Source organism: Eschrichtius robustus, chromosome 1 (genome assembly GCF_028021215.1).
Source record: "Eschrichtius robustus isolate mEscRob2 chromosome 1, mEscRob2.pri, whole genome shotgun sequence".
NCBI classification, from domain to species: domain Eukaryota; kingdom Metazoa; phylum Chordata; class Mammalia; order Artiodactyla; family Eschrichtiidae; genus Eschrichtius; species Eschrichtius robustus.
The window spans coordinates 133,098,380-133,125,079 of record NC_090824.1 but is presented as its reverse complement, the minus strand read 5'-3'; the positions used below and the strand labels follow the sequence as shown (position 1 = coordinate 133,125,079).

At 42.2% G+C, this 26,700-nt stretch overlaps 2 protein-coding genes, 1 non-coding gene and 1 pseudogene across 5 annotated transcripts in view; 2 read left to right on the top strand and 2 right to left on the bottom strand.

Moving 5' to 3' along the window:
* Positions 1-992: 992 nt before the first annotated feature.
* Positions 993-22,542, bottom strand: TMEM202 (transmembrane protein 202). 3 transcript variants are annotated; one of them, XM_068555015.1, is made up of 5 exons: positions 9,032-9,112; positions 8,526-8,781; positions 2,726-2,875; positions 2,248-2,379; positions 993-1,625 (listed from the first exon to the last, which is right to left on the bottom strand). In XM_068555015.1, exons 1-5 carry the CDS (start codon positions 9,110-9,112, stop codon positions 1,429-1,431), a joined length of 816 nt encoding a protein of 271 aa, XP_068411116.1. In that variant the 3' UTR covers positions 993-1,428. The 3 variants fall into 3 exon arrangements, 1 of the variants encoding a protein (XP_068411116.1); XR_011075380.1 differs by lacking the exons at positions 993-1,625; positions 2,248-2,379; positions 8,526-8,781; positions 9,032-9,112 and adding exons at positions 20,070-20,140; positions 22,266-22,542 and having other exon boundaries at positions 2,789-2,875; XR_011075382.1 differs by lacking the exons at positions 2,248-2,379; positions 8,526-8,781; positions 9,032-9,112 and having other exon boundaries at positions 1,534-1,625; positions 2,726-2,782.
* On the top strand, positions 12,131-12,984 carry LOC137760059 (NADH dehydrogenase (ubiquinone) complex I, assembly factor 6-like; annotated as a pseudogene).
* TRNAW-CCA (transfer RNA tryptophan (anticodon CCA)) lies at positions 18,314-18,386 on the bottom strand. Its single transcript has one exon. It is a non-coding gene; the product is annotated as a tRNA-Trp (tRNA).
* Positions 22,543-22,616: 74 nt separating the features above from the next.
* HEXA (hexosaminidase subunit alpha) overlaps positions 22,617-26,700 on the top strand; it is a 39,257-nt gene continuing 35,173 nt past the window's right edge. The window contains exon 1 of the mRNA XM_068554991.1: positions 22,617-22,920. Within this exon, the coding sequence (XP_068411092.1) occupies positions 22,668-22,920 (253 nt within the window). The 5' untranslated portion in view covers positions 22,617-22,667. The remainder of the gene's footprint in view (positions 22,921-26,700) is intronic.

Below are 26,700 nucleotides of genomic sequence, written 5' to 3'. Positions count from 1 at the left end.
TAATTTATTTATTTTAAAAATATTTGGCTGCGTTGGATCTTTGTTGCTGCACGCGGACTTTAGTTATGGTGAGCTGGGGCTACTCTTCGTCGCAGTGCACGGGCTTCTCATTGCAGTGGCTTCTCTTGTTGCAGAGCACGGGCTCTAGGCGCGCGGGCTTCAGTAGTTGTGGCTCACAGGCTCAGCAGCTGTGGCTCGCGGGCTCTAGAGCGCAGGCTCAGTAGTTGTGGCGCACGGACTTAGTTGCTCCGCGGCATGTGGGATCTTCCCGGACCAGGGATTGAACCCGTGTCCCCTGCATTGGCAGGTGGATTCTTAACCACTGCGCCACCAGGGAAGTCCTGGGCTTATCTTTAAGAGCAGCAAGGGGTGAAACTGGACACTATAGTCCATTCCATTGCCAGGCTTGAGAAGAAGAAGAATGGACCTCAACAAACAAAAGAGTAGTGGCAGCTACTAAAGGAATAAAGGATAAGATGAAGGTCAGGGACCTTCTGCATGGAATCTGGTCTCAGTTTAAAAGGGATCTTTAGCCATCAAAAGATCCATGTGATTGCCTGAATTCCCCCACCCTTACTCAGTCTTAAACAGTATATAAAACATGGAAAAAATTTTAACTTTGTCCATGTATATACTTAGGCTGAAGAAAGTCCTTTAGCCTCATTTGGCTCAGTAAAACATAATCTAAGGAATCAAAAGAGTCATAGGCCTATCAAGAATCTGATTGAATGTATGGCCCTCTTCACAGAAAAGACCATACACAAGTTTTGTATAGAATTTCAGAGAGTTTATGGATGCCTGGTTAACATAACCTCTAGCTTAGGGAGAAGCAGTTGGTTTACCTAATAGACTGTAAGGTTTTCAAATTACCAATCTTCATAAGAAGTGGGATGTCATGGATTCCCGAGAATCTACCCAGCACCTCTCACCTCCTTTGGGTGGTAGGTATTATCTCCATTGTTGTTCATTCCATTTCTGGTAATGATCTCCAATTAGATTCAACGATATTGTTCAAATGCCTTCCATCCTGGGTATTCCCAAAGCCACACACGATAAAGAAAATTTCAAACAAAATTTGGTGACATTTTTCTACATTGACCATTCTGGTCTATGAAATCCCTGATGCCCAAAGAGAGCTCTGATTCACGCACTGCATCTATTGCTAGTTTCTTTCATTCATGACCCTAAACACTGATATTTTCTTTTAGAAACTTTTTCTCGGGTGAGTTTTCATTATTTTCTTTATGACTATCATACATATTTTGGATGCAACATACACAAAGGACATTTCATCAGGTTTAATGCTCTCTCCTTCAGTAATATGGCCATGATATTAGGAGAGTTTCCTCGAATCTGCACAATCATTCCCTACTCAGTTAGCTTCTCCCCTGTTTTAAGACAGGAAGTAGTTGGGTTATCCTATCACCATCACAGTTCTGAACTTGATAGTTTTTTCTCTTTCTCACTTGTAGATTCTGTCTGAGACCCTGACCCAGCATCTTCAGCAGGTGATACTGTAGTCACTGGACCAATCCCCAGCCTTGACTTGTCTATGGGAACTGCAGTGACATTTTGATCAAGGGGAGGAGATCTGGAAGTTATGTGGTTGAGGAAGGAGATAATCCCTAGGGGAAGAGAAGAATTCGAGGTGAGTTTCAAGAGACAGACGGTCTTTTGGCTTTTAAAATTCTAACTCATTCTTTAAATACTCAGCTCAAGATGCCTCTTTTCAGTGAAGCCAACCCTCCCTCCCCCAGCAGGCTTCCTTTAGCCTTCTGTGCTTCCATTTCATTATTGTACTTCTTACATGGTTAGAACAAAGCTAGAACCTCCTGGATGCCAATCATAGTTTCACTACTTTCTGTGTTGTCTTGAGCAAGTTACTCAACCTGTTTGTGCCTCAGTTAGTGGTAGAACAGTCTACTAATTCTAGCTTTTCAGACTCCAAAATCTGTGCTTTTTTTTTTTTTCTTTGCTTTTTGGCCACGCCACATGGCATGTGGGATCTTAGTTCCCCAACCTGTGATCCAACCCGCGCCCCCTGCAGTGGAAGCAGAGTCTTAACCACTGGACCGCCAGGGAATTCCCAATCCGTGCTTTCTTTACCATACCACTCTGCTTCTAGATGTATAAGCGTTCTTGATAGGAACAGTTAGTGTTTCTATTTCTCTTAGAGTCCACCTCCCTTCCAAGAAGTGATTTCCCCGTCCATCCTTCTAGCATAAAGCAGGGAGGGGACTGACTCACCAGCAAACATGTATAAGAAGTCACTCCCCCAATTAATATGGTAGGTCCATAGGAGAGCTGACTCCATGGCATCCCTAGAATGCCAGTGAACCTGTGCCAGAAATAGGATGAGGCAGAGGAGCAAGCAGGAGGCTAGGACCAGAAGAAAATACGTCATATCCCTCAGTGTCTTCAATCTGCCTCGACAGCCACCCCCAACTCTTCTTCTACTTCCAGACACCATATTGTATAGAAAGGATCAAGAAGATAAGAATCCAAGGACTGACCAAGGTGGGAGAGAGAAGGGGCCTCTACCTCTCCCTTGGCATAAGTTAACTAATGGATGTTTTATACAATAAGACAAGGCAGGTAGCTGGCAACTTGATGTAATAATGAAGAAGAGAAAAGGGACAAGAAAAAGAGGATGAAAGCCCGCACAGAGGAACTATGTTCCCTCAACAATTTTACCATAGTATTACCCTGCCATCTAGGTCTTTACCTGAGATGAAGCTGAGCATGGATACCTTCAGATCCAAGTTAGGAGTCATTCTTCCTCTTCTAGGGAGGCAAGATCTGAAGAGCCAGCCAAGAGCAACAAGAATGGTGAGGACAGAGATGAGGAAGAAGGCCCTGGAATATTGGAGGTAATCTGCCAAGGAGATGGAGAAAGGAAAGGCCTGGTTAGTCCAATGGGGGACCTCTCCTTAAGAAAACCAGACAGAGTCTTAGAGAAGGGAGTGAAGACTAAAGAGGATGAAGCTGAGCTTGCTATGTGGCATCCAGGGCACAAATAAGGATCTTCTTTCCCAGCTCTTCATTGATACTTGGAATTTTTCACTATGAAGGCAAAACCTTCACTGTAGAACTAAAGGTAATATACAAATAGTTCTGGGTACATTAACACATTAACTTAGATGTAAACTAGCTTATAAGAGGTGTGACTCTAATATCACAACACAAATTTAAACTTTTTCTTTTTTTAAAAATTTTATTTATTTTTGGCTGTGTTGGGTCTTCGTTTCTGTGCAAGGGCTTTCTCTAGTTGCGGCAAGCGGGGGCCACTCTTCATCGCGGTGCGTGGGCCTCTCACTATCGCGGCCTCTCTTGTTGTGGAGCACAGGCTCCAGACGCGCAGGCTCAGTAATTGTGGCTCACGGGCCCAGTTGCTCCACGGCATGCGGGATCTTCCCAGACCGGGGCTTGAACCTGTGTCCCCTGCATTGGCAGGTAGATTCTCAACCACTGCACCACCAGGGAAGCCCCTAAACTTTTTCTTGTTCCTAATTCTAATTCTAAAAGTAATACATGTTCAATATAAGCATTGGGGAGACTAGAAAAGTACCAAGAAGCAGCAAGAATATCAGCCACAATCCCACTACCCAGAGACAACCATTGTTAGCAGTTTATTTGGTTTCTTTCTGGTATTTTTCTATCCTCTGTACACAGTGGATATGATACTGAATTTCGTGATTTTTAAGAGGATTATATGGTAAGATTTTTCCCAGATCACCTGCTGTAAACATCATATTTAATGGCTACAAGATAGTCTATCATATCAACGTACTTCGCTTAATGATTTTACCATTGTTGGAGTTTGTTTCTATTTGTTTTTTCTCTTTCAAATGTATGTGGCATGTACAGTCCCTGTCAGCCTGTGACCATAAAATGAAGTCACGTTTACCTGAACTCCCATACTGTAATGATTTCAAGCCCCAATTTACTGGACTGCAGGAATTTAACACCCCACAAATATCTCCTTTTTTTTCCTGAGAGTCTCTCAAGGTCCCATCTCACATGCGTTTGAGGACAGGTCTGCTAAAGTTCTTTTGCTCCAATGCCCTCACCCTAGTGCCACAACACTCCTTCTCTCTCTTATCTCTTGGCTCCAGAGCTCTGCTCTCTTTGGCTCTGCCCCTTCAGATTGGACGTTGGTAAGAGAGAAGAGGGAGCATGCCAACCCACATTTTTGGCTACCACATCCCTAACATGGAATAGATCCTTCCCTTGACGTCCCCAGCAATGTTTCACAGAAGATTTAAGAAACAGAGTAACTTACAATTACACGTAGGTGGATCTTTCTGAGATACCACGGATCTGCCAATATCTTCAATATCCTTTATAGCAGGGGTCCCCAACCCCCAGCACCTGTTAGGAACCGGGTTGCACAGCAGGAGGTGAGCAGCAGGGGAGCAAGCGAAGCTTCATCTGCTGTTCCCCATCGCTCTCATTACCGCCTGAACCATCCCCCGCCTCGAAAAATTGTCTTCCACGAAACTGGTCCCTGGTGTCAAAAAGGTTGCGGACCGCTGCTTTATAGGGTGCCTCCTGGTCTAGCTTATTTTCTGTCTCAGTGTAACGAGGGCCAGGTCATCCCTACCACTGAAAGTTCTCTAAGCACTTCTATGTCTAAGAATCCAAGTCCATCTTCCAAGTAACCCAGAGAGAAGAGTACCAAGCTTATCCCAGTTGACAAACTGCCTCTCAAGTTTTATTTTGTTCTCTAGAACACATCACTGGCTAACACAATCAGTAACAGTAATTTCCATTAAGAGAAACCACACTCCTACCCACAGAGGTCAGGTGCTATGTGGCCCCAACAAGTTAGCCACATTAAAACATGATAACTCAAAGGCAGCACGTTTTCTGAAAACTGGGTCATTCAGAATTAGCCAGTCAGAACCATCAGCCTAGACTGAGCTGCATGAAGCCCAGTGTGATAGGCATCTTTTGCAGTATTGAGCCCCCAGTCCCCCATGGGCCTTAGAAGTCCCTGTCTAGAGCCCTGGATCCTTGCCTATAGCTCCCTTGACTATAGGTAGTAGGACCAAGGAAGGGTACCAATTTAACTCTGATCCTTGGATATCTGGATTTGGGACTGATTGATGCTAATTTCCTCTTTTGCTTGCTTGAACCAAGAAGATATAAAGCTAGCCTGGTATATCCCCTTTTTCAGGCACTTACATACTAATAAACAGGAAAAGCTGAGCTGTAGAGATAAAATAAAGCATAAACAAATTTGAGTGACAAAGGAGCTCTGGAGAGACTGAGTGACTGGCTGGCTTGATTTTCTTTGCCTGAGATCACAGCCTCTTCTGGAATTCCCTGAGGTCCAGAGAACTTCCTGCCTTTGGGAGTCTATGAGATGCTTCCGAATCATTATAAAGAAGTTCACTCTTTAGCTTATGCTATTTCAAATGGGTTCTGATATTTAAAAAACAAAAGACTACTAAGATATCCAGTCCAACTCCTGTCTAAGATATGTTACAGTCCAGTCTTTTTTCTACCATGAGGGGAAGAATGTACCTTCACGTTCTTCTTACGATCTTCTCAGTCTTAGCTGCTCACCTCCTGAAAACTCCATAAACAAGATCACTCACAAGTCCATAGGAACAACTAAATATCTGCAGCATACACAAAAAATTATCTAACCAAACTAACTAAACACTTACCTTCAGAGTCTAAAACAGCTGCATTTGGCTAACTTCATAGTCTTTTAAAATTCATGTAACAAAACAAAACAAAGGTCTGAAAGGTGAATTCAAGCCTCTACCTCCTGTAAGAGCAAACCCTATTTCAGCTTTTAAACAGCAGTTTTTATAGCAGCTTACCCATTAATAAAAGGCCCTACTTGTATGTCTCAGTAAGAATAGAAAAGATCCTGGATGGATACCCAGAACCCTGGAGAGGAAGCTTTGAAATCTTCTTGGTATTTAGATTCCCTTGTAACCAGTTGGTATACCAGAATAAATCATCCCTACACAGCTTGTGGGTGTTTATTGTGTGATGGTTCCTGGGGTCCTGGCTCTGGACCAAAGACCTATGCTTTCTTCCCCACCCTCTGCAAAAAAGACAGTTCAAGTTACTCTCTGTGGCAACACATTCTTTTACATTATGGTCTGATTTCACCTATGCTATGGGGGAAATTAGCAGAAAGGTCTATTCCACGCTGAGACCTAGTAGTAAAAGTGAAGGATGGTGTCCTTTACTCCCATCCTTTCTTCATCCCATTACCAATAGCTATGGCACAGAGGCTATCAGTTATCTAGAACCAGGGGAAGACAGAGGCAGAGGAACAATGGCCTGAAGTAAGTCCAGGACAGAGGAACATGAGCACACAGGTACTTGAGCCCACTTGAGATAGCCCCAGTGAAAGTCTCAGAAATGACTGGGGGGCTTCCCTGGCGGTGCAGTGGTTAAGGATCCACCTGCCAATGCAGGGGACACGGGTTCAAGCCCTGGTCCGGGAAGATCCCACATGCCACGGAGCAACTAAGCCCTTGTGCCACAATTACTGAGCCTGCGCTCTAGAGCCCGCGAGCCACAACTACTGAGCCCGCGTGCCACAACTACTGAAGCCTGCGTGCCTAGAGCCCATGCTCCGCAACAAGAGAAGCCACCACAATGAGAAGCCCGCACACCACAACAAACAGTAGCCCCCGCGCTCTGAAAATAGAGAAAGCCCCCACTCAGGAATGAAGACCCAATGCAGCCAATAAATAAATTTATAAAAAAAAAAGAAGAAAGAAAAGAAATGACTGGGGACACCATGGGAGAGGGGGCTAAATTCTTGCAATCCAGTAGGTAAAAGTGTGAAGTTCTTGAACTTGGGCAATAATCTATTTGGGCAATAATAACATATTATTGTTACAGGCTGATGAGGCCTGGACATACTGATTATATTTGGGGAATTCCTTATGAGATCTGTATTGCAGACTGATTACTGACCCTAGAATTAGGACTAGTTAACACTGGAAATAGGGTGGATACTTGACTTACAATTGTGTACTTAAGGACTCACTTAGTTGACATTCTCCAAACGATTAACAGTTGGCCTCATAGGTGAATTCAAGGCTCCAAGAAATAAACTGCTTTAAGTGACAACATTTCAAGATTCTGACTCATTAAAGATTTAAATAATAATCTCAAAGCCTGAGGTTTAGCCTGGGTTACATAAATATAATTGCAGCTTAATTTTTATGCCTATATCTCTCACTCCATTTCTCTAGAAATGGAATTAGTGAGTGTAAATCTCTGGATGCACATAATCCCATTGCTTTGGTTGTTCCTATTTATGTGTCCTCAGTGTGTATGGGAGTGTGCAGCATTGTGTATTACCATTTACAAATCTCTTTTAATGTCATGGCTGAAAAATCCTATCTCATCGTTCATTTGATTTGCCATTCTTTACTGGCTGATTGAGGTTAAAGTCATTTTTCCCATGTTTGTTAGACATCTGTAGTTTCTGTTTTGTGAATTGTTTACAAAAAATTTATTTATTGGGGGATTTGTCTTTTTTGTAATAATAATTTGTATATCTTATATATATATATATATATATATATTAAGGCCATTAACCTTTTCTCTTTCATATTTGTTGCAATTATTTTCTCTCGTTTTTATTTTCAGTTGAAGATGCAGTTGAATTCTCTGCCTGTCTTTGATTTTAGTTTCTTCCGAAGGTCTCGCTTGACAATCCTGCTCCTTAGTTTCAAATACAAAGCATAAGCCCATGCCAAATAAGTGATGCTTCACTTCAGGGTTGGGCCTAGGTCCCCCCTCCCCCCAAATCTGGGACTCCTGTTTATCTAAGCAGTGAAATAAACACTTTACTCACGTATGTTTTCTTTCACAATACCTGTTCTTTGTGTAAATGTTTCTCTTGCAGATGTTGGGGAAACTCTTTAGTGTAGTTTTAGCTTTCCTCTAAGTCTTAGTTCTGGTTGAAAAACCTCATGCATATGGTATCTTCTAGCCCTAAACATTTATTTTTAAATATTATGTGTTGCATCTTCAGATTTACTTAAATTCACATAAAATTTGACAATTTATTCTCTAAATAGCTGGCATTTATTATACTACATATCTGACACGCATTTAACTTCTCTTCTATTGCTAGCATAAGAACAAACTGACCTTGAAAGTTAAATCTGATGGAGGTTGAGACACTTTGCTCTATCTCCCAGCTATGATCAATCATTTCTGTTTCTGCGAACCACATTAGAATAACAATCTCTTTGCATCACAGGAACAGGCTCATAAATGACAAACGAGTTCTTCCCAGAGGGTAAAGAGACTATCAACTCATAATTTGGGAGAGGAAACAACCTGGGGTAGGAGGGAGAAAGGGTACACCAAGGACACCATAGAGAAGAAAGGCCATGTTCACAATCTGGCTGAGATCCCTCCTAGACTTAGAGAGGTGAGGGGCAAAAGATCTTGGAGGAAGAAAGATGGAGGGCCATTGTGGCAGAAAACTCTGGAACTGTGGGGCCTGTGGCATTCAATTTAGTGGCACTCACAGGGTGGCTTGGGTGTGTGGCTCCAGCACAGCTCATGGTTGCATGAGATCCAGAGTCCTGCGTAGAGCTCAAGGCCATTGTTGATCAGCAGGAACTGCACCCAGTTCAGTGGGGACACGCAGATCAGCATTAGGAGGCTAAAGCCACAGAGGCTGCCACAGAACATTCGGATGTAGGTGTGTGTCTGATCCACATGCTGCTGCAGCCTCTGGGGTGGCATCGAGGCACTCGGATGTTGGTTGGTGGGGAGGGTAGGCTACAAGGATGAGGGATGAGGGAGATATTGCCTACCCAGAAAGATAACCCTTGACCCCCAGGGTCTCCTGCTCTTCTCTGCCTCAAGTACCCCCATGTGGGTTCGATTGGTGGATAGCTTTCCCTACCCCTTCTATAAAAGACAAACATTTCTGGGTCATCCTTTCCCCATCTTTAGGACACTCTGTCTAGACCCGCCTTTAAACAAGTTCTCTTCTTCCCATCTGAACTACAATTCGGTACCTCCTCACCCTTTGGTATTTCCGGTACCCCTTGACTTTGGGAACCTTGGGACAGTAGAAGGTAAAGATTAATTGTTCCTTCCCCTCCATCTTGGCAGCCAGTTCACGTTCTAACTGCCACGGAACTTGTCTCAGCATGTCCTCACACACATGGACAGAATCCAAAGGGGTTGGAAACCGTGGCATAGATTCCATTTCTGCTTCATACTCTGGATCTGGTCAGACCAGGAAGAAATCATCACGTTCTAAGCATGTGCATGTATGTGTGATGCTCTCCACCCTCCTTCTCTGACTCCTCCTAACTCCTTTATTAAATAAATCCACAAATATTTTGTCACCAGTTGCTGTGTGTCAGTCAGGCTTTATGATAGGTCCTGGGACATAAAGACAAATAAGACACAGTTCCCTAAAAGCAAATAAAAAATGATAACTCATGGGCTTCCCTGGTGGCGCAGTGGTTGAGAATCTGCCTGCCAATGCAGGGCACACGGGTTCGAGCCCTGGTCTGGGAAGATCCCACATGCCGCGGAGCAACTGGGCCCGTGAGCCACAATTACTGAGCCTGCGCGTCTGGAGCCTGTGCTCCGCAACAAGAGAGGCCGCGATAGTGAGAGGCCCGCGCACCGTGATGAAGAGTGGCCCCCACTTGCCACAACTAGAGAAAGCCCTCGCACAGAAACGAAGACCCAACACAGCCATAAATAAATTAAATAAATAAATAAATAAAGAGAGAGTTCCTACTCTCGCTTTGGTTCGTTGTCCATCACTCAACAGGTCACCCCTGAGCAATTTGTGAACACCCAAAGTGACTGACAATTAAAAAAAAATAAAAAATAAAAAAAAATAACTCCGATGTCTCCAGGACTCAATAGTTTGTGGTTATAATTTAAGATTATATGATCTTAATCTACCAAGATATATAAATATAAATATGTTTATGTATATAGATACATCTCAGCAGCCCAGAATTCATGTTCTTGCCCCAATTTTAAGTGGAAGACCCCAGGTGTGTCTCATAGGTGGAAGAACCAGCCTGTGAGCCATAAGCCTTCATTCGGCATCCACCTTTGTTTTCCTTTTTTGCTCTGGCTCCCCCTCTTCAATGCCCTCTACCCATGAGGCCATCCAAGGGTACAGCCTCTGCCAAGGCCACTGCTGACACAGGGCCTGTAAAAATGCCAGTATCCCTACCCCAGGGGGCTACCAGCCAACGTGCGGAAAGCTACCCCTCAAGATAATGCAGCAGAGTTGGGTTCTGTGTGGAAGTGAAGAGACTGGCCTTTCCCTGGCTCCACAGCAGCAAAACATACACCCAGAGTATCTCAAAATCTCCTTCTTAAACAACTCTCTCGGCGTTGGTCCTAACTCCTTTCCCCACAAGGGCTCAAAATCAATCCAAGATGCTGAACAGATGTCATCCTGTTCCACAGCATGAACGTTGATTCAAACAAATGCCCGGCTGGATTACCAACTCTTGTTTTCCTAAGTTTGGGCTGAATCAGAATGTCCCATCACACTTTCCGCCTAGTATACGCTCTCCCCACCCACCCCAACTTGTTGAAACCTATTCTTTATTTCAGCTGGTGGAATGACTAGCTAGGTTACGTCCACGCTTTAGCAACATAGTCTTCCTTCTGCAAAAGTGTTACTTGACTCTCTGTCTCCTAGTACTTAGCCTACTGCCTGAAAAGAATAGTATTTAATGTTGAATGACTGAGTGAGCAACACATTTTTATATTAACTACAGAGGTTGATACAGAGAACAGAACGTTTAGCACTGTCAGAGGGAAATTAGGGAAGGTTTACTGGAAAAGACAATGTCTTAGCTGGATTTTAAAGGAATTTGACAAATAAACAAGTGGAAGGGAATGTGAAACAAAGAGAATAGTATGTCTCAAGGCAGAAAGCCATGAACACCATGAAGTTCTCAGGGCACTGGAAGCAGGGTGGTTCTACTTGGTGCAAAATCAAAGATGAGGGTTGAGGGTTGCGTATAGGGGTAAGGGCTAGATCACAAAGAGTCTTTTATGCCATGCTATGCAATTATATTGTGAAGTTTTAATTGCTGGGATACTCTAGCCCTACTGGCATGATTATAAGAAAGACTTCTGCAGCTGCATCAAACTGACTTGTACAGCATGTCTATTAGATACATGTGTATGGCTAGAGAGCTAGCATAGGCTGTGAATAGACAGGCCTGTGTTTCCATCCTGGTTGAGCACTTACTTAGTTCTGACACTTACTGGCCAAGTTCCTTTGGGAAATTTCCTTAACCTCACTGAACTTCAGTTCCCTCATTTCTAAAACTGGGATAATAATCATTCCTGTCTCATAGAATTAATGTGAAGATGAAATGAGATAACACACATAACGCTCTTAGCACAGTGCCTCCATAACTGCACAATAAATATTATTATTGGTGGATATTGATATTATTGATAAATATACTATCAATGGTGAGCAATTAATACGTGCTTGCTAAATACTATCTATTATTATTATGTTTTAACTGTCTTTCCAAGATTGCTCGAGCATGGTCTTGGCACAGGCCACCATGAGACAGATGAAATACTTGTGTTAATGGAAAGGATGCGTCACCCCTCACCCCTCTAGTAGCAGCACTAAACAAGCACATTACCAAAGAGATGATACTGATGTAAGGAGGTCATTTTGCGAACAGTGTCTGATTTGGCAAATGATGCAACCCTCTAGCTATTAAAGGAATAGGTCAGGCACCATTCAACTCCCAGGCCTATTTCAAGGCCTATTTCAGCACTACCAAAAAGGCAGATGTTCAGGCCAGCTTGGAACTTGCTAGGGCCTGGGATGCATATGACAAAACAAGCATTTATTCACATCTTATGGCTGTGTATATTGTGATTCACCTACTTTAAAAAGCAATTTGGGGTCGCCAGTCTGTGCCACCACCTCCGCTTCCAGGCCAGTGGTGCCCCAGGGGAAGCATGGCCATGGACAGTGGACCGAGTGCTTTGAGCACAGAATGATACTATGTGGAGCTGCTGCAGAAACAATATCATGATGGCTATTTATGTTCCCTGCTGCTCCCTGCAGAATCCCAAAGCTCTGCTCTTGCATTGAGGGCCTTCGATGTGGAACTGGCTCAGGCTGATTAAAGACTCAGCCTCTGAGAAAACAATTGGACTGATGTGAATGCAGTTTTGAAAAAAAAACTGTGGACTATGTATACTGTGATAATCTGCCCCATCAGCCTGTGGCTATTGAACTACGGCAGGTCTGCACACCAGCAGAGCAGGCCCTGTTTCTGGGCCCCAGGTTGACTTCACAGAGCCCCAGTAAGATGGAAAGCCAGGCCCCCACATGAGGGACTGAGAAGAAAAAGTGGATGGGAAGCTGCTGTCAAAAGACATAATCTGACCAAAAAATGGCTTCTAAAAATCATTGATGAAGGAGAAAAAAGTTTGGATGACACAGCATAACATAATACACAGAAACTGTACAGTTATGCAGAAAACACACAGAGCTCTCTTCCTTATTTAAGACTAGAAGTACTGGGTATAAAGGATCTTGGTGCAGATCATGCCACAAGTCACACTGGAAAAACACAAGGAATTGTCATATACGTAAGAGCAATGTCCTATCATAGTGGCCGAAGAACGGTGTTCCTTCCCTCAGATATTTGTGTGTTTGACAAATACAACACATGGTGTTTCACAAGAGGATTTTCTACAGAAGAACCAATGATAAAAATGTGAGAGACATAATATACGTCATTACTAGTCAGGCATATTTGTGCTTAAAGCATGCTAGGTCCTTCCACAAAGTGAAAGTGAAAACTTCCTGCCTTTCTTCAGGATGCTTTGGAGGACTATTTAAAGAAAATTCAACAGGTGGATTTTGATATATTCTACCCATCTTGATAGCAGAAAAATACATTACTTCCATTATCTTTGTATACTCAGTCATAGAGAAAAAGATATTAAAATAATTTTATGGTACTGAAAAAAAAAAGCAATTTTGGTTAGAAAAAACGTAATGTAACATCTTTGTGACCTTGAAGTAGACCAAGATTTTTTCTTTTTTTAAACAGGACACAAGGGACTTCCTTGGCGGTCCAGTGGTAAAGAATCCGCCTTCCAATGCAGGGGACGCGAGTTAGATCCCTGGTCGGGGAACTAAGATCCCCCATGCTGCGGGGCAACTAAGCCTACACGCCACGACTACTGAGCCCCGATGCCTCAACAAGAGAGCCCACATGCCGCAAACTACAGAGCCCACGTGCTCTGGAGCCTGTGCACCACAACCAGAGAGAGAAAACCCGCATGCCACAACTAGAGAGAAGCCCATGCGCTGCAACGAAGAGTCCACGTGCCGCAACTAAGACCCAACACAGCCAAGAAAGGAAGGAAGGAAGGAAGGCTAGCTATCAAAGCCTTATTTAAACAGGACATGAAAAAGCATTAACCACAAAGGAAAATTTTGATAAATTGAATTGCTGAAATTAAGAACTTCTGTTCACCGGAAGATACCATTGAGAGAGTAAAAAGACAATCCACAGAGTGGGGTAAGATATTGCAACGTTTATATCTAACAAAGGGCTTGTAGCAAGAATATATTAAGAACTCTTACAAATCAATAGGAAAGAAAACAACCTACTAGGAAAATGAGCAAAGTCCTTAATTAATGCTTTGCGAGACATCAAAATGGGCAATAAACATATAAAAAGGTGCTCAATTTCATTAGTCATCAGGGAAATGCAAATTAAAACCACAATGCAATATCACTACACTTCCATCAGAATGGCTCTAATGAAAAAGTATTGGCAAGTATGTGGAGCAACTGGAACACTCATACGCTTCTTTTGGTAGTGTAAATTGGTAGAATCACATTGAAAAACTACTTGGCAGTATCTGCTGGAGCTGAATAAACACATGCCCTTTTCAATGTATGTAGGTATGCAAAAGGAAAGTGTCCTTACGTCCACCAAAAGACATGTACAGTGCTCCCAGCAACACTTTTTATAATAGCCCCAAACTGGGAACTACCCAATTGCCCAGCAGCAGCAGAATGGAAAATTGTGGTGCATTCATACAAGGAAATACTATACAGCAATGTGAGTAATCTACAAGCACATGAAATATGGATAAATCTCATAAATGTAATGCTGAGCGAAAGAAACCAGACACAAAACAGTACATACGTATGGGGGCTTCCCTGGTGGCGCAGTGGTTGAGAATCCGCCTGCTAATGCAGGGGACACGGGTTCGAGCCCTGGTCTGGGAAGATCCCACATGCCGCAGAGCAACTAGGCCTGTGAGCCACAACTACTGAGCCTGTGCGTCTGGAGCCTGTGCTCCGCAACAAGAGAGGCCGCGATAGTGAGAGGCCCGCGCGCCGCAATGAAGAGTGGCCCCCACTTGCCACAACTAGAGAGAGCCCTCGCACAGAAACGAAGACCCAAGAGAGCCAAAAATAAATAAATAAATTTTAAAAAAAACAAGTAACAAATGTTCAAGTACAATTGGTGTCTTTAAAAAAAAAAAAAAAGAGTACATATGTATGATTCCACTCAAATGAAAGGCAAAACTGGCAAATCAGTGTTGTCAGAAGTCAGAAATACCCTTGGGAGGAAAATGACTAAGGACTAGGAGGGGACATGCAAGGGACTTTTGGGGTGCTGGAGATGTTCTATTTCTTGATCTGGGCACTGATTACCAGAGTTCCATATTTATGCTATACTTTAATAAAGAGTTAAAAAAATTAGATACATATATCAAGAATCTTTTTTTAAATCAAGAATCTTAAAAATGTATCTTTTGTCTTGGTAATTTCACCTCTAGGAATCTGTAAAATCAATATTTTATTGTTATAGCTTATTTATATAACCTTATCTACTAGGAACTGTGTTATGTGCTTTACATACATTAACTCACTTGTTTTTTTTTTTAAATAAATTTATTTATTTATTTTTTGGCTGCGTTGGGTCTTCGTTGCTGCACACAGGCTCTCCCTAGTTGCGGTGAGCGGGGGCCACTCTTCGTTGCGGTTCATGGGCTTCCCATTGCGGTGGCTTCTCTTGCTGCAGAGCACGGTCTCTAGTCGTAGTCGTGGCTCGCAGGCTCTAGAGTGTAGGCTCAGTAGTTGTGGCGCACGGGCTTAGTTGCTCCGCAGCATGTGGGATCTTCCCGGACCAGGGCTCAAAACCATGTCCCCTGCATTGGCAGGCGGATTCTTAACCACTGCGCCACCAGGGAAGCCCAACCCACTTGCTTTTGTGAATCAAATATCTCCATTTTATTTCCTAATTTGTTATTGCTAACATAAAAATAAGCTATCTTTTTCTATGTATTTATCTTTTATCAAGACACTTGACTGAATTATTTTCATTCTAATAGTTTCTTTGGATAATTCTCTTGAATTTTCTAAGTCAACATCATATCATCTGCAAATAATGATAATTCTGTCTTTTCCTCTACAAAATGTGTCTTATTGCACTGATTGGACAGTTTTATTAAGGATAGTGGGCATCCTTATCTTACTCTTGACTTTAGTGGAATGAACTCTATTGCTTTTCGTTTCATATGTACATTCATTTTCATGTTAAAAAAGTTTCATTCTATTTCTATTTCATCAAGATTTCTAATTTAGAATAGCTGTATCAAATTCCTTCTGAACCTCTAGAATATGGTCTTTCTTTTTTAATCTATTTAACATAAACATTGCCTTAATACCTTTCATATTGTTTAACTAGTTTTGCATTCCTGTAATAAAATATGTTTGGACAGGATATATTATTCTTCTCATATACTTCTAGGAGTATTTGTTTTTATAGTTGGCCCAAGAATTATTTAGAATTTTAAAAGTATATCTACATGTTTAGATTTTTTTCTCCCCCTTAATTTTGATATATTATGGTCAAAGAACATGTCCTATAAGAATTCAAAAAAGTAATATTTACCTTTTTGCCAGTTTTTCTAAATGTCCTGTGGACATTTAATAACAACGTATGAGACACAAAATTTTAAATGTATTTGTGAGGGATATAAGATTCTAAACCTATTATAATTAAGTTATTAATGATATCATTCAAGATGTTCCTATTCTTATTTTCTCTGCACTTGATAAAATATTCTCAGAGAAATGTTACATGTCTCACTATGATTATAATTTTTTCTTTTCCCTTATATTTCTTCTGGTTTTTGCTTTATATATATTTGTTAGGTGTCTAATAGTTTATGATGTCTATCTTCTTTGTGTACCTTTCATCATTAAAAATATTCTTCTTTGTTCCATTTAACTTCTGTGTGTCTTGGGTTTTTTCACATGTTAATAAATGCCTTCCTTGCTCTCTTTTTTGTTTGCATTTTTCTGGTACATCTCTGACCATTCTTTTAGTGTCATCATTTTGGTTTCATTTAAAATGCCTCCTATCAACAATATTTAGACTGTTCTTTGCTCAATTTGCGAGTCTTCGTCTTTTAATGGGGGGATCTAACCTATTTACACATAGGGTGATAGTTTAGATAGATTGGGCTTATTTCTACCCTCTTATTCTTTGTATTTTTAGTTAATTATATATTCATGTTACTTCCTCCTGTCCCTATTATTTTTCCAGAATGATCCAGCTTCTTTTTCTGTAATGATGTGGAAGTCATGTATCCTGTTTCTATCTTGCTAGAGCTTATCTGTCAATTGTATTAGATACATCTTCTAAAAAATTAATTTCAAGGCATCAACAGTAGCAATGAAATGATAAATACTAATGTTGGAAGAGAGTAATGAAATGGGCATTTTTACACATTATTGTTGGGAATGTAAAATCTTATCCCATGTTTCCAGGTGTTTATAGTGAGGGGGTGGGGAAAGTAGCCCTGATCACGTGGCTTAAACCAGGGAGGGCCTGGGGCTATCTCAGTCTCATCCAAGCTACCAAACTGACGGATGAAATTTCCAAATGAAAAGCCAAGTATTCTTGGTGAGAAAGGATGAAAACAGATGTTTGCATGGCAACCAGTACCCTCTACAAGGGTCATTGTAGCATTGTTTACAACTGAGAAAACTTGGAAGCAACCTAAATGTGCATCATAGGGAATTGGTTAAATTATGGAACATGCACACTATTCTTCTGTTCTTCTGGGGAGATCAAGAGAATCTTGATTTGGGAATTCCCTGGTGGTCCATTAGTTAGGATTCAGCTCTCTCACTGCTGGGGCCCCAGGTTCCCGGGTTTGATCACTGGTCGGGGAACTAAGAACCCGTATGCCTCACGGCGCGGCCAAAAATAATAGAATCTTGATTTGCACAGAGCTTTGGAAAATAGTGGGGTCTCCAGAGGCATAGATAGGAGAATAAGAAGACCCTGGGGCTAGAAAGTCATGGAAAATTTTGGGTCTTGTGCAATGAATGTCAAGTCATGAGGGAATAGATATTATAAGGAAGTTCAAGTAACTGACAAGCAAAGAGGAAAACTGACCAGAGGAGCAGATATTCAGAGAGGAACAGAAAAGTCATGAGAGTAGTCAGGCCCTTGATTTCTGCTCTTTCTGAAGTTTGGTTTTCTGCTTTTTTGGGTTGTTACGTATATCACTTCAGTAGACCTCCTTTTCCCTGAAATAACATGAGTCCCTATTCCTTGCAAGCAAAAGGCATGTCATGGAGATAAAATCAACATATTGTGACAGTGTGAGGGCTTCTTATGACAGACCTGTATTTAAAGATAAGAGGCAAGTCAAATTATCTAGTAAGCCCTTTATCCTCATCTACATCTCTGAGCTCAGCCTACTCTACTAGCTGCCATCCCTCCTCTGTTCTCCTTTTGTCCCTCACAAACTTCTCTCTCACCAAAGTCCTCTTTCTCCCTAATTTTTAGCCTTCCTTCCTTTTTCCCTTGACTATTTCATGTGATCTCAACTGTCATCTTTGAGCAGATGATGCCCAGAGCTCTCTTTTGAGCTCCCAGCCTGTTATTTCCTTGGCCCTGCTGGACATTCCAACTCTGCTGTCCTTCCGTCTCCTCCAAAGCAGCATGTCTCAGAGCTCATTATCTTTTTTCCAAAACTGGCTCTTCCTTTTGTATTCAGTTAATGGCACCATGATTCCCTCAGGAAACCAGACTGGTACACCTTTTTCTCTCCTCTTTCCCTTGTCCCCATCCCTACTTCACCCAGTTAGTTGCTGAGTTCTGTCATTTTGTATCTGAAACATTACTGCATTTGACCCATATCCCTCTTTCCCACTGTCACTCCTTTTGCTCAGATCTGTTTTGTTTTTAAAAATTTTTTTGGCCATGCTGCGTGGCATGCAGGATCTTAGTTCCCTGACCAGGGATTGAACCTGAGCCCCCTGCATTGGAAGCACGGAGTCTTAACCACTGGACCACCAGGGAAGTCCCATCAGATCTATTGAAAGTTCCCTCAGGGCTTTAGTTTTTCTAATTTTCTGCCCACAGAAAACCACCTGTGTAAATATCCAGGCAATTTTTTTTTTAAAGTCTATGTGTAGGCTAGGATTGGATAGATATAGGATGAGGCCAGTTATTGCAAGAAATGTATGTCTAGAGTTAGGGAAAGTTGTTAAGAATTAGTTAGGGAGGGACTTCCCTGGTGGCGCAGTGGTTAAGACTCCATACTCTCAAAGTAGGGGGTCTGGATTCGATCCCTAGTCAGGGAACTAGATCCCACATGCATGCCGCAGCTAAGAGTTTGCATGCCACAACTAAGGAGTCCACAAGTTGCAACTAAGGAGCCTGCCTGCTGCAACTAAGACCCGGTGCAAACAAACAAACAAAAAAAAGAATTAGGGAGTAAGCCTGAAAAGATAACTAGAATAGTTATATGACTAAATAGGAGAGAAGAGGGGATAAGGCTCAAAAAAAAGACAAACTGGACACAGAAATATTTTTAGTATCCCCAAGGAATGCTGTACATGTTTAGTAGTGGTAAATTGGATAGCATTCTGTAATTCTGGAAACAGCATGGGAGGAGCTGGAGGTAACAGGGTACAGCAGAGGTAGGGATGGCTCCGTGTGAATTGGGATGGGTCTAAAGAGAGTCAGGGAGCATAGATAATTTGGGCCCTCTCCACTTCTGTAAACTTTGACAAATTAAACAAAGCTTAAGTCTCACTGGTCTGGCTAGCCAATGTGGAAGAGGAAAAATGAAGCCATCGATCTCAGGTGAATTGGGGTCTGCATTTCCTGAGCCCCATAGCATGTGAGAATGGTCAGGTTGTTTTAGAGAGCTCTGAGCCAACAGGCTCAGCCTCAGCCTCAACCTCAGCCTCAGCCCCAATCTACCTGCACACGGCTTTCCCCATTTGATTCCTCCTATATACGTTAATGGATTAATCTTAGCAAATTTCAGCTCTGGTCTTGTCACTTTTCAGCTAAAGAAATTTCGCTAGCTTCCCATAGACTCAAGAGTAAAATCCCAATACAATCTTCAGCCTAGCTTTCCAGGAAGTATGATAGATGTAAAAGCAATAGATTTTGGCATGGAAGGCCTGGGTCCAAATACTGGTTCTGACAACTATCCATGGGGCCTTGGTCAAGTTATTTTAATTGTCAGAGCCTGCTTCCTCATCTGTAAAATGTAGATGATACTCAATTTCACACAGTTGTTGTGAGAGATAAAGAAGATAACATGTATCTAGTACACAGCACCTTGATCAATAATTTCCTCCTTTCCTTACTTCATTACCCAGCTTCAACTTACTTTTTCTAAAATTATTTTTATCCGTATTTCTCTTTATGCACTATTGGTTCTAGTAAAACAGAATTGCTCACATCCCTGGTATCACACCAGATTCTTCAGAGATCTCTGCCTAGGTTCATTTGCCATTTCATTCTATTCATTCAAAAATATCCATTAAATGACTATGATGTGCCAGGTGCTGTTCCAGAACCTGGGGATCCTAAAGTGAACAAGTTACATGGAGTTTTCCTTCTAGACTGCAGTCCTTCTCCATGGATTGCTCTTTCCTCTACACAATGAAATTCTGTCTTTCAAAATTTAATACAAATGCTTCCTCGTTCATGCATTCATTCAACAAATACTTGCTGAACACTTACTATGTGCAGATTCCTGGCTCAGGCAGTAAGGATACAACTGTGGAAAAGATACCACTCATTCAGCATGTGGTCTGTGGAGAACATAGACAAGTAAAGAGGCTACAATGAGGGTGCCATAAAGAAACATCCTAGAGGAGATATCTAAGTGCTTCCCAAAGTTTCTCACATCAGAGCACACACAGGTGATTGTTCTTGGCTGGAGATGACTGACCAGGATGTCTAGCTACCCCAGGCTCTGCCTGGCCACCCCAAGGATTGAGGGGAGGGTGTGGTCACTGTCTCAGCACACTGGTACTCCATTCACAACATACTTGTTGGTCTGGTCTAGGCTAAGACCTGAAGGATAATTAGATGCTAAATAGGAGAAGAGATATTCCGGGCCTTTCACTTATTTAACAAGTCTTTATTAAGAATCTACTATGTGCCAGGCACTGTGCCCAGGGCTAGGAATACAACAGTGAACACAGAACCTGCCCTTAAGGAACTTTTACTTACGGGATACAGACAAATGGACAGGCAATTGCAATATTGAGGTAAGTGCTCTGATGGAGGTAAGCTCAGAGGGCTATGGGATCTTACCCAGGTGTGAGAAGTCAGAGATTTACAGGGTGGTAAAATATAACTTTAGACCTTCAAGTAAGTGGTGGGAGTGGGAGGTGGGAAAGGCATTCCAAGGAGAAGGGAATATGGTAGAAGTGAGATAATCACGGCACATTTTCGCCTTGCTATCCCCCAAAACCCTATGCTCAATATGCCATCTTCTTCCACACCTCCATGCTCCCCTTCCCTGCCAACTCATGTTCTGGAAGCCAGCTCAAGCCACTTCCTCTTTGAAAGACTTCCCCAGGCAAAATTAGTCATTCCCTCCTCTCTCCTTCTACACTGATGACTCTACTTTATGAACCAAAAATCTGGACACATTGTCTGACAGTGAATTCTTTTTCTGATATGTAATTTTATTAGATGCTATAGATATAGAAATTAAATCATGTTTTATTCATTTAACAAGTTGTCTTTAGTAAACAGAAAAATAGAGAAAACAACCAGATATTATATACTATATATTATCTGTGTCATTATTTTTGTTATTCATCTACTGTCAAAATTGATGGCAATGTTGTGTATATACAAATCTAAAGAGTTTATAATGTTAAATAACTGTTAATTTTAATTTTTGCTACTATTTCTATGCTAGGCTCTGAACATTTACTTGTATTATGATGATTTTTTTTTAACTTTTAATGGTTGTTCATTACTTTTCTGATTGTCTGATATACTGTCAGAGAGAGGATAACTGGAATAATATGTTTGGAATATTCTCTCAACAATAATCTCTAAGTATTTTCATTAGTAATTTTTACAGTCTCCTTATTTGGGTCCAGTTCCTTCATTTTGTGACTCTTCTATGTAAATTACTTCTGTCTCCTGGTACTGTGCTCTGATAATATAGTGGTGAGCAAGGAAGACAGGGTCCCAGACTCAGTAAATAACTGTGTTCTCACTGATCAGCCCTCAAGCCTCTCATGTATTAACCCCTCTGCTTCTGAGCAGATCCACTATTTCCTGGATCTACAGCTCTCTTCCTTTCCCACTGCTATAGTTCAAGATCTTATTATCTTCCACCTCCAATTAAAAAAAAAAAAAAAAAAAAGAAGGCCTCCCTAACTGGTTTCTTATCCATCCGACTATTCAACATGAGATTTCTAAAATGCAAATCTTTGGGCTGATTTTCAATTGCCCACAAAATTAAGTCCTGACCCTGGGACTTCCTATGTAAACCCCTGCGGAACTTCTCTCTGGGAGTAAGACCTGTCTTATCTCTGGGTATTCTCCAGCTTGCACCCAAAGTTCAAGCAATGTCTTACTGCTTGCAGTAAGTACAGGACCTACCTGTTCGCGGAGTTTTGTCTGTGAGGAGAGGATTTGGGGGCGGTTACTAGGATATTATCAACCATTAAAGGAAGAGCCTACACCAGAGGCTGGAAATGGGACGCCTCAAGCTTGCTGTGAAAGTACACATTTTTTCCCCAGTCGTGGGTATATCCCATTTTTGTGATCTTATGATGCCCTCTCTAGCTGAGCCATTCTTACCACCTAATTCCAGCCCCTTTCTGACCCACAGCATCAAAAGGAGTTGTGCTTTTAAGCCTCCATTTTTTTGTTTCTTAAGTTCCCTGGGCCTGGGACGTCCTTTACCTCCCAGCAGGCCTCGCGATCTCTTATTCCGTGTTCACGATTCGGGAATCTTCCCTTTCTCGCTCGCCCACTCGGCCTCCCCACGTGGGGCTTCTACCCTCTGGTGCGCTTATAGTTCTGTGATCGCAGGCCTGGCACTTGCGGTGGTGCATTTAGCTACTGCTCCACCAGGCCTGTGAACCGCCTGCACCTGAACCATCGCCGATGCCCCGCACCATCCACTACGCGCCACAGGAGCTCCGGGCTCACGCCGGGACTGGAGCGACGGGGAATCGGTCCTCCGGGGTCGCTGCTGAAGAGCTGCCTCCGGTCACGTGACGCGCCGGTTGTCACGCGGGGGCGGCTCACCTGACCAGGGTGTCACGTGGCTCGGCCCGCTGGGAGAGAAGAGACCGGCGGGCCATGGTAGGCTCCACGCTCTGGTTTTCGCTGCTGCTGGCGGCAGCGTTCGCCGGGCGGGCGACGGCCCTGTGGCCATGGCCCCAGTACATTCAAACCTCCGAGCGGCGCTACACCATCTTCCCGCACAGCTTCCAATTCCAGTACCACGTCAGTTCGGCCGCGCAGGTGGGCTGCTCCGTCCTCGACGAGGCCTTCCAACGCTACCGTGACCTGCTCTTCGGTTCCGTGTCCTTCCACTTTCCCCAACCCATGGGTGAGTCGGACCTGCCCCGTCTCGTTCCCGGGCTCCGAGAGGGCCTGCCTTGGGACAGCTCCCCCAAACCTCCTGAAACGCCCTTCCTTTGGCTGTTGACCAACCCTCTAGTCTATCCCAGTCCTCTAGCCTCCACTTCCACCTGCCCTTTTTCTCCAGCTGTCCTCTCAGCCTCCCCAAGGATTGGTCCCCCACCTCCATTCACTTCTTCACCGAGCTGACTTATGCGGCCAGGGCTTATCCGGAATCCTGCCCTCGGGCTATGTATTTCACCAAAAATGTCTGCTTTAGGACTACAGTTCATTCAGGATAGCAAATTACTGAAAATACGGTGCCAGTAGACATCTGACTGTGTTCGGGTGTCCAGGGTCCTAGTGAGGCTGTGACCAGGGTTGGGGAGAGGAGACCAGAGCTGACACTCAAAATTGGTAAGACAAGAGAGATATGCAAAATTACATAAAAGTATCTGACACATAACATATTAGGTAAATGCTTAACCTGTGAGAAAAATCATAGAACACTTGCATAAGGAAATGTGTTTTGAGCAGGCACTTAAAGTGAGGTGGTGGATGGACAGAAATTGGCCAGGACGGAGAGGACGGTGTTCGAGGAAGGAAGGCAGGCTTAGGCAGAAGCACAAAGGGTTATGATTGAGCTCAAAGTGCTTGGCTGGTGTGTGCAATGAGGGTGGGGGGGGCTGGGGAGGGGTGAGGTTGGGGAGAGTGTGGGATTGAAATGATGAGTCGGGAGTGCTTTGGATATGGGTTTCATCTGAAATTGCAGGGGCTGGCAGTTTTCTTTAAGGCAGCTGCTGAAAATTGTGTTTGAGGGTGATTATTTCACAGCAAATAGAAGAGTAGAGTCATGAATAGAGTCAGCAATGCAAAGAAATAAAATTCTACCTTATGGGCTTAAAATTTAGAATTTTCTCGAAACTTTCCTGGAATCTAGTTCTCTGGTTATGAGGTATAGGTGTTTATGGAGGGAAGCCATATTTATGGTTGAGCCATACGGTAGTGTCATTTTTTCTAGCGTTTCAAGTATGCTTAAAGTACTTTCAAAAGTTCTCATATGAGGGACTTCCCTGGTGGTGCAGTGGTTAAGAGTCCACCTGCCAATGCAGGGAATATGGGTTCGAGCCCTGGTCCGGGAAGATCCCACATGCCGTGGAGCAACTAAGCCCGTGCGCCACAACTACTGAGCCTGTGCTCCAGAGCCCGCGAGCCACAACTACTGAGCCCGCATGCCACAACTGCTGAAGCCCGCGCGCCTAGAGCCTGTGCTCCGCAACAAGAGAATCCACCTCAACGAGAAGCCCACGCATCACAACAAAGATTAGCTCACGCTCACCACCACTAGAGAAAGGCCGCACACAGCAATGAAGACCCAATGCAGCCAAAAAATATATATATATAATTAATTAATTAATTTTTAAAAAGATGTTTAAAAAGTGTTGTCATTTGATATGTAGCATTAAAAGTATTTAATCAAAAAAATGGCACTTAGAGTGTGACAGATGATTTAGGGAAAGAAATAGCATCAAAGGTAGTTCTTCACTGGTAAGATGCATTAGGCCAAGGAGGATAAAAGGTATGCTCTTGTGTCCATGGTCGATCACATACTTCTCTGGATCCTTCATGACAAGTAATAGAATGCTTCACATAAAACTGGCACTCAGAATATGTTTATTTTGGTATAGAAAAGTTAGAGACTGACTTAAATCTGTCACCTAATTGGTGGTTTGGTATGTGCCTATTCCAGGGCTGGGCACTCGGTGGTTACAGGAAAAATATATGACCCAGTCCCAAGCTTTGCAGTCCAACTGGGGAATATGAAGCAAAAGGATACAGTGTGCTTAAAATGCTTAACAGACACAGGGAACTACATTCAATATCCTGTAATAAACCCTAATGGAAAAGAATATGAAAAAGAATATATGTATCAATATATATGTATAACTGAATCACTTTGCTATACACCAGAAACTAACAACATTATAAATCAACTATACTTTAATAAAATAAAAGGCTTAAAAGGTACTTAGAATGTTTACTAGTATTATATAATTAGGATAATTCCTGTACTTCTAAAAATTAAACCTTTACCTGCATTGCTATAGGACTAGAGAAATAGGGAGGTTATGTGACAATGGTGTGCTGTAAATTCCCTAATGAAACAGATTTAGAGACAGATAAGAAACTAAATAAAATGTTTATTTCAATTTATTACCTCCCTGTAAATGAATTTGCTCTATTAGTTGAGGGGTCTTATCCACTGACATAATGAAAGGTGTTTTGGATGAACATTACCAAAGATAGACAAGTAACTTCCTTCTCTGATGTTCCTCCTATGGAGTCTTCTCTGTGGAATACAGGTTCCTGGATAGGCTTCCAAATGACTTGAGCCATAATCCTGTTTCTGCAAAAAGAAGGAAGAATCTATGGAGGAAAACAACATCAACAAAGCCCAAACTGTAGTATATTTCCCTATGGGGTTGATTTTAGTAAAGAAAACAACATATGCAAGTTAAAACTTAGCTAAAGCTTCTCCAGATAACTTCCTTCCTTGTAGGCTTTGGGCCAGTGTCTTTCTTTCTTTTTTTTTTTTAATATTTGAATTTTATTTTATTTATTTTTTTATACAGCAGGTTCTTATTAGTTATCTATTTTATACATATTAGTGTATATATGTCAATCCCAATCTCCCAATTCATCCCACCACCACCACCCCCCACTTTCCCCCTTTGGTGTCCATATGTTTGTTCTCTACATCTGTGTCTCTTTTTCTGCCCTGCAAACCGGTTCATCTGTACCATTTTTCTAGGTTCCACATATATGCGTTAATATACGATATTTGTTTTTCTCTTTCTGACTTACTTCACTCTCTATGACAGTCTCTAAATCCATCCACATCTCTACAAATGACCCAGTTTCGTTCCTTTTTATGGCTGAGTAATATTCCATTGTCTATATGTACCACATCACATCTTCTTTATCCATTTGTCTGTCGATGGGCATTTAGATTGCTTCCGTGACCTGGCTATTGTAAATAGTGCTGCAGTGAACATTGGGGTGCATGTGTCTCTTTGATTTATGGTTTTCTCTGGTATATGCCCAGTAGTGGGATTGCTGGGTCATATGGTAATTCTATTTTTAGTTTTTTAAGGAACCTCCATACTGTTCTCCATAGTGGCTGTATCAATTTACATTCCCACCAATAGTGCAAGAGGGTTCCCTTTTCTCCGCACCCTCTCCAGCATTTGTTGTTTGTAGATTTTCTGATGATGTCCATTCTGACTGGTGTGAGGTGATGCCTTATTGTAGTTTTGATTTGCATTTCTCTAATAATTAGTGATGTTGAGCAGCTTTTCATGTGCTTCTTGGCCATCTGTATGTCTTCTTTGGAGAAATGTCTATTTAGGTCTTCTGCCCATTTTTGGATTGGGTTGTTTGTTTTTTTCATATTGAGCTGCATGAGCTTTTTATTTATTTTGGAGATTAATCCTTTGTCCATTGATTCGTTTGCAAATATTTTCTCCCATTCTGAGGGTTGTCTTTTCGTCTTGTTTGTAGTGCTTTGCAAAAGCTTTTAAGTTTCATTAGGTCCCATTTGTTTATTTTTGTTTTTATTTCCATTACTCTTAGAGGTGGATCAAAAAAGATCTTGCTGTGATTTATGTCAAAGAGTGTTCTTCCTGTGTTTTCCTCTAAGACTTTTATAGTGTCCAGTCTTTCATTTAGGTCTCTAATCCATTTTGAGTTTATTTTTGTGCATGGGGTT

Coding starts and splice junctions, on each gene's coding strand:
- TMEM202 (XM_068555015.1), bottom strand. CDS start 9,112: ATGGAGGGGAAGGAACAATTAATCTTTACCTTCTACTGTCCCAAGGTT. Junction 8,782..9,031: donor GGTACCGGAAATACCAAAGG/GTGAGGAGGTAC, acceptor TCATCCTTGTAG/CCTACCCTCCCCACCAACCA. Junction 1,626..2,247: donor CTTCTTATACATGTTTGCTG/GTGAGTCAGTCC, acceptor CTCTTCCCCTAG/GGATTATCTCCTTCCTCAAC.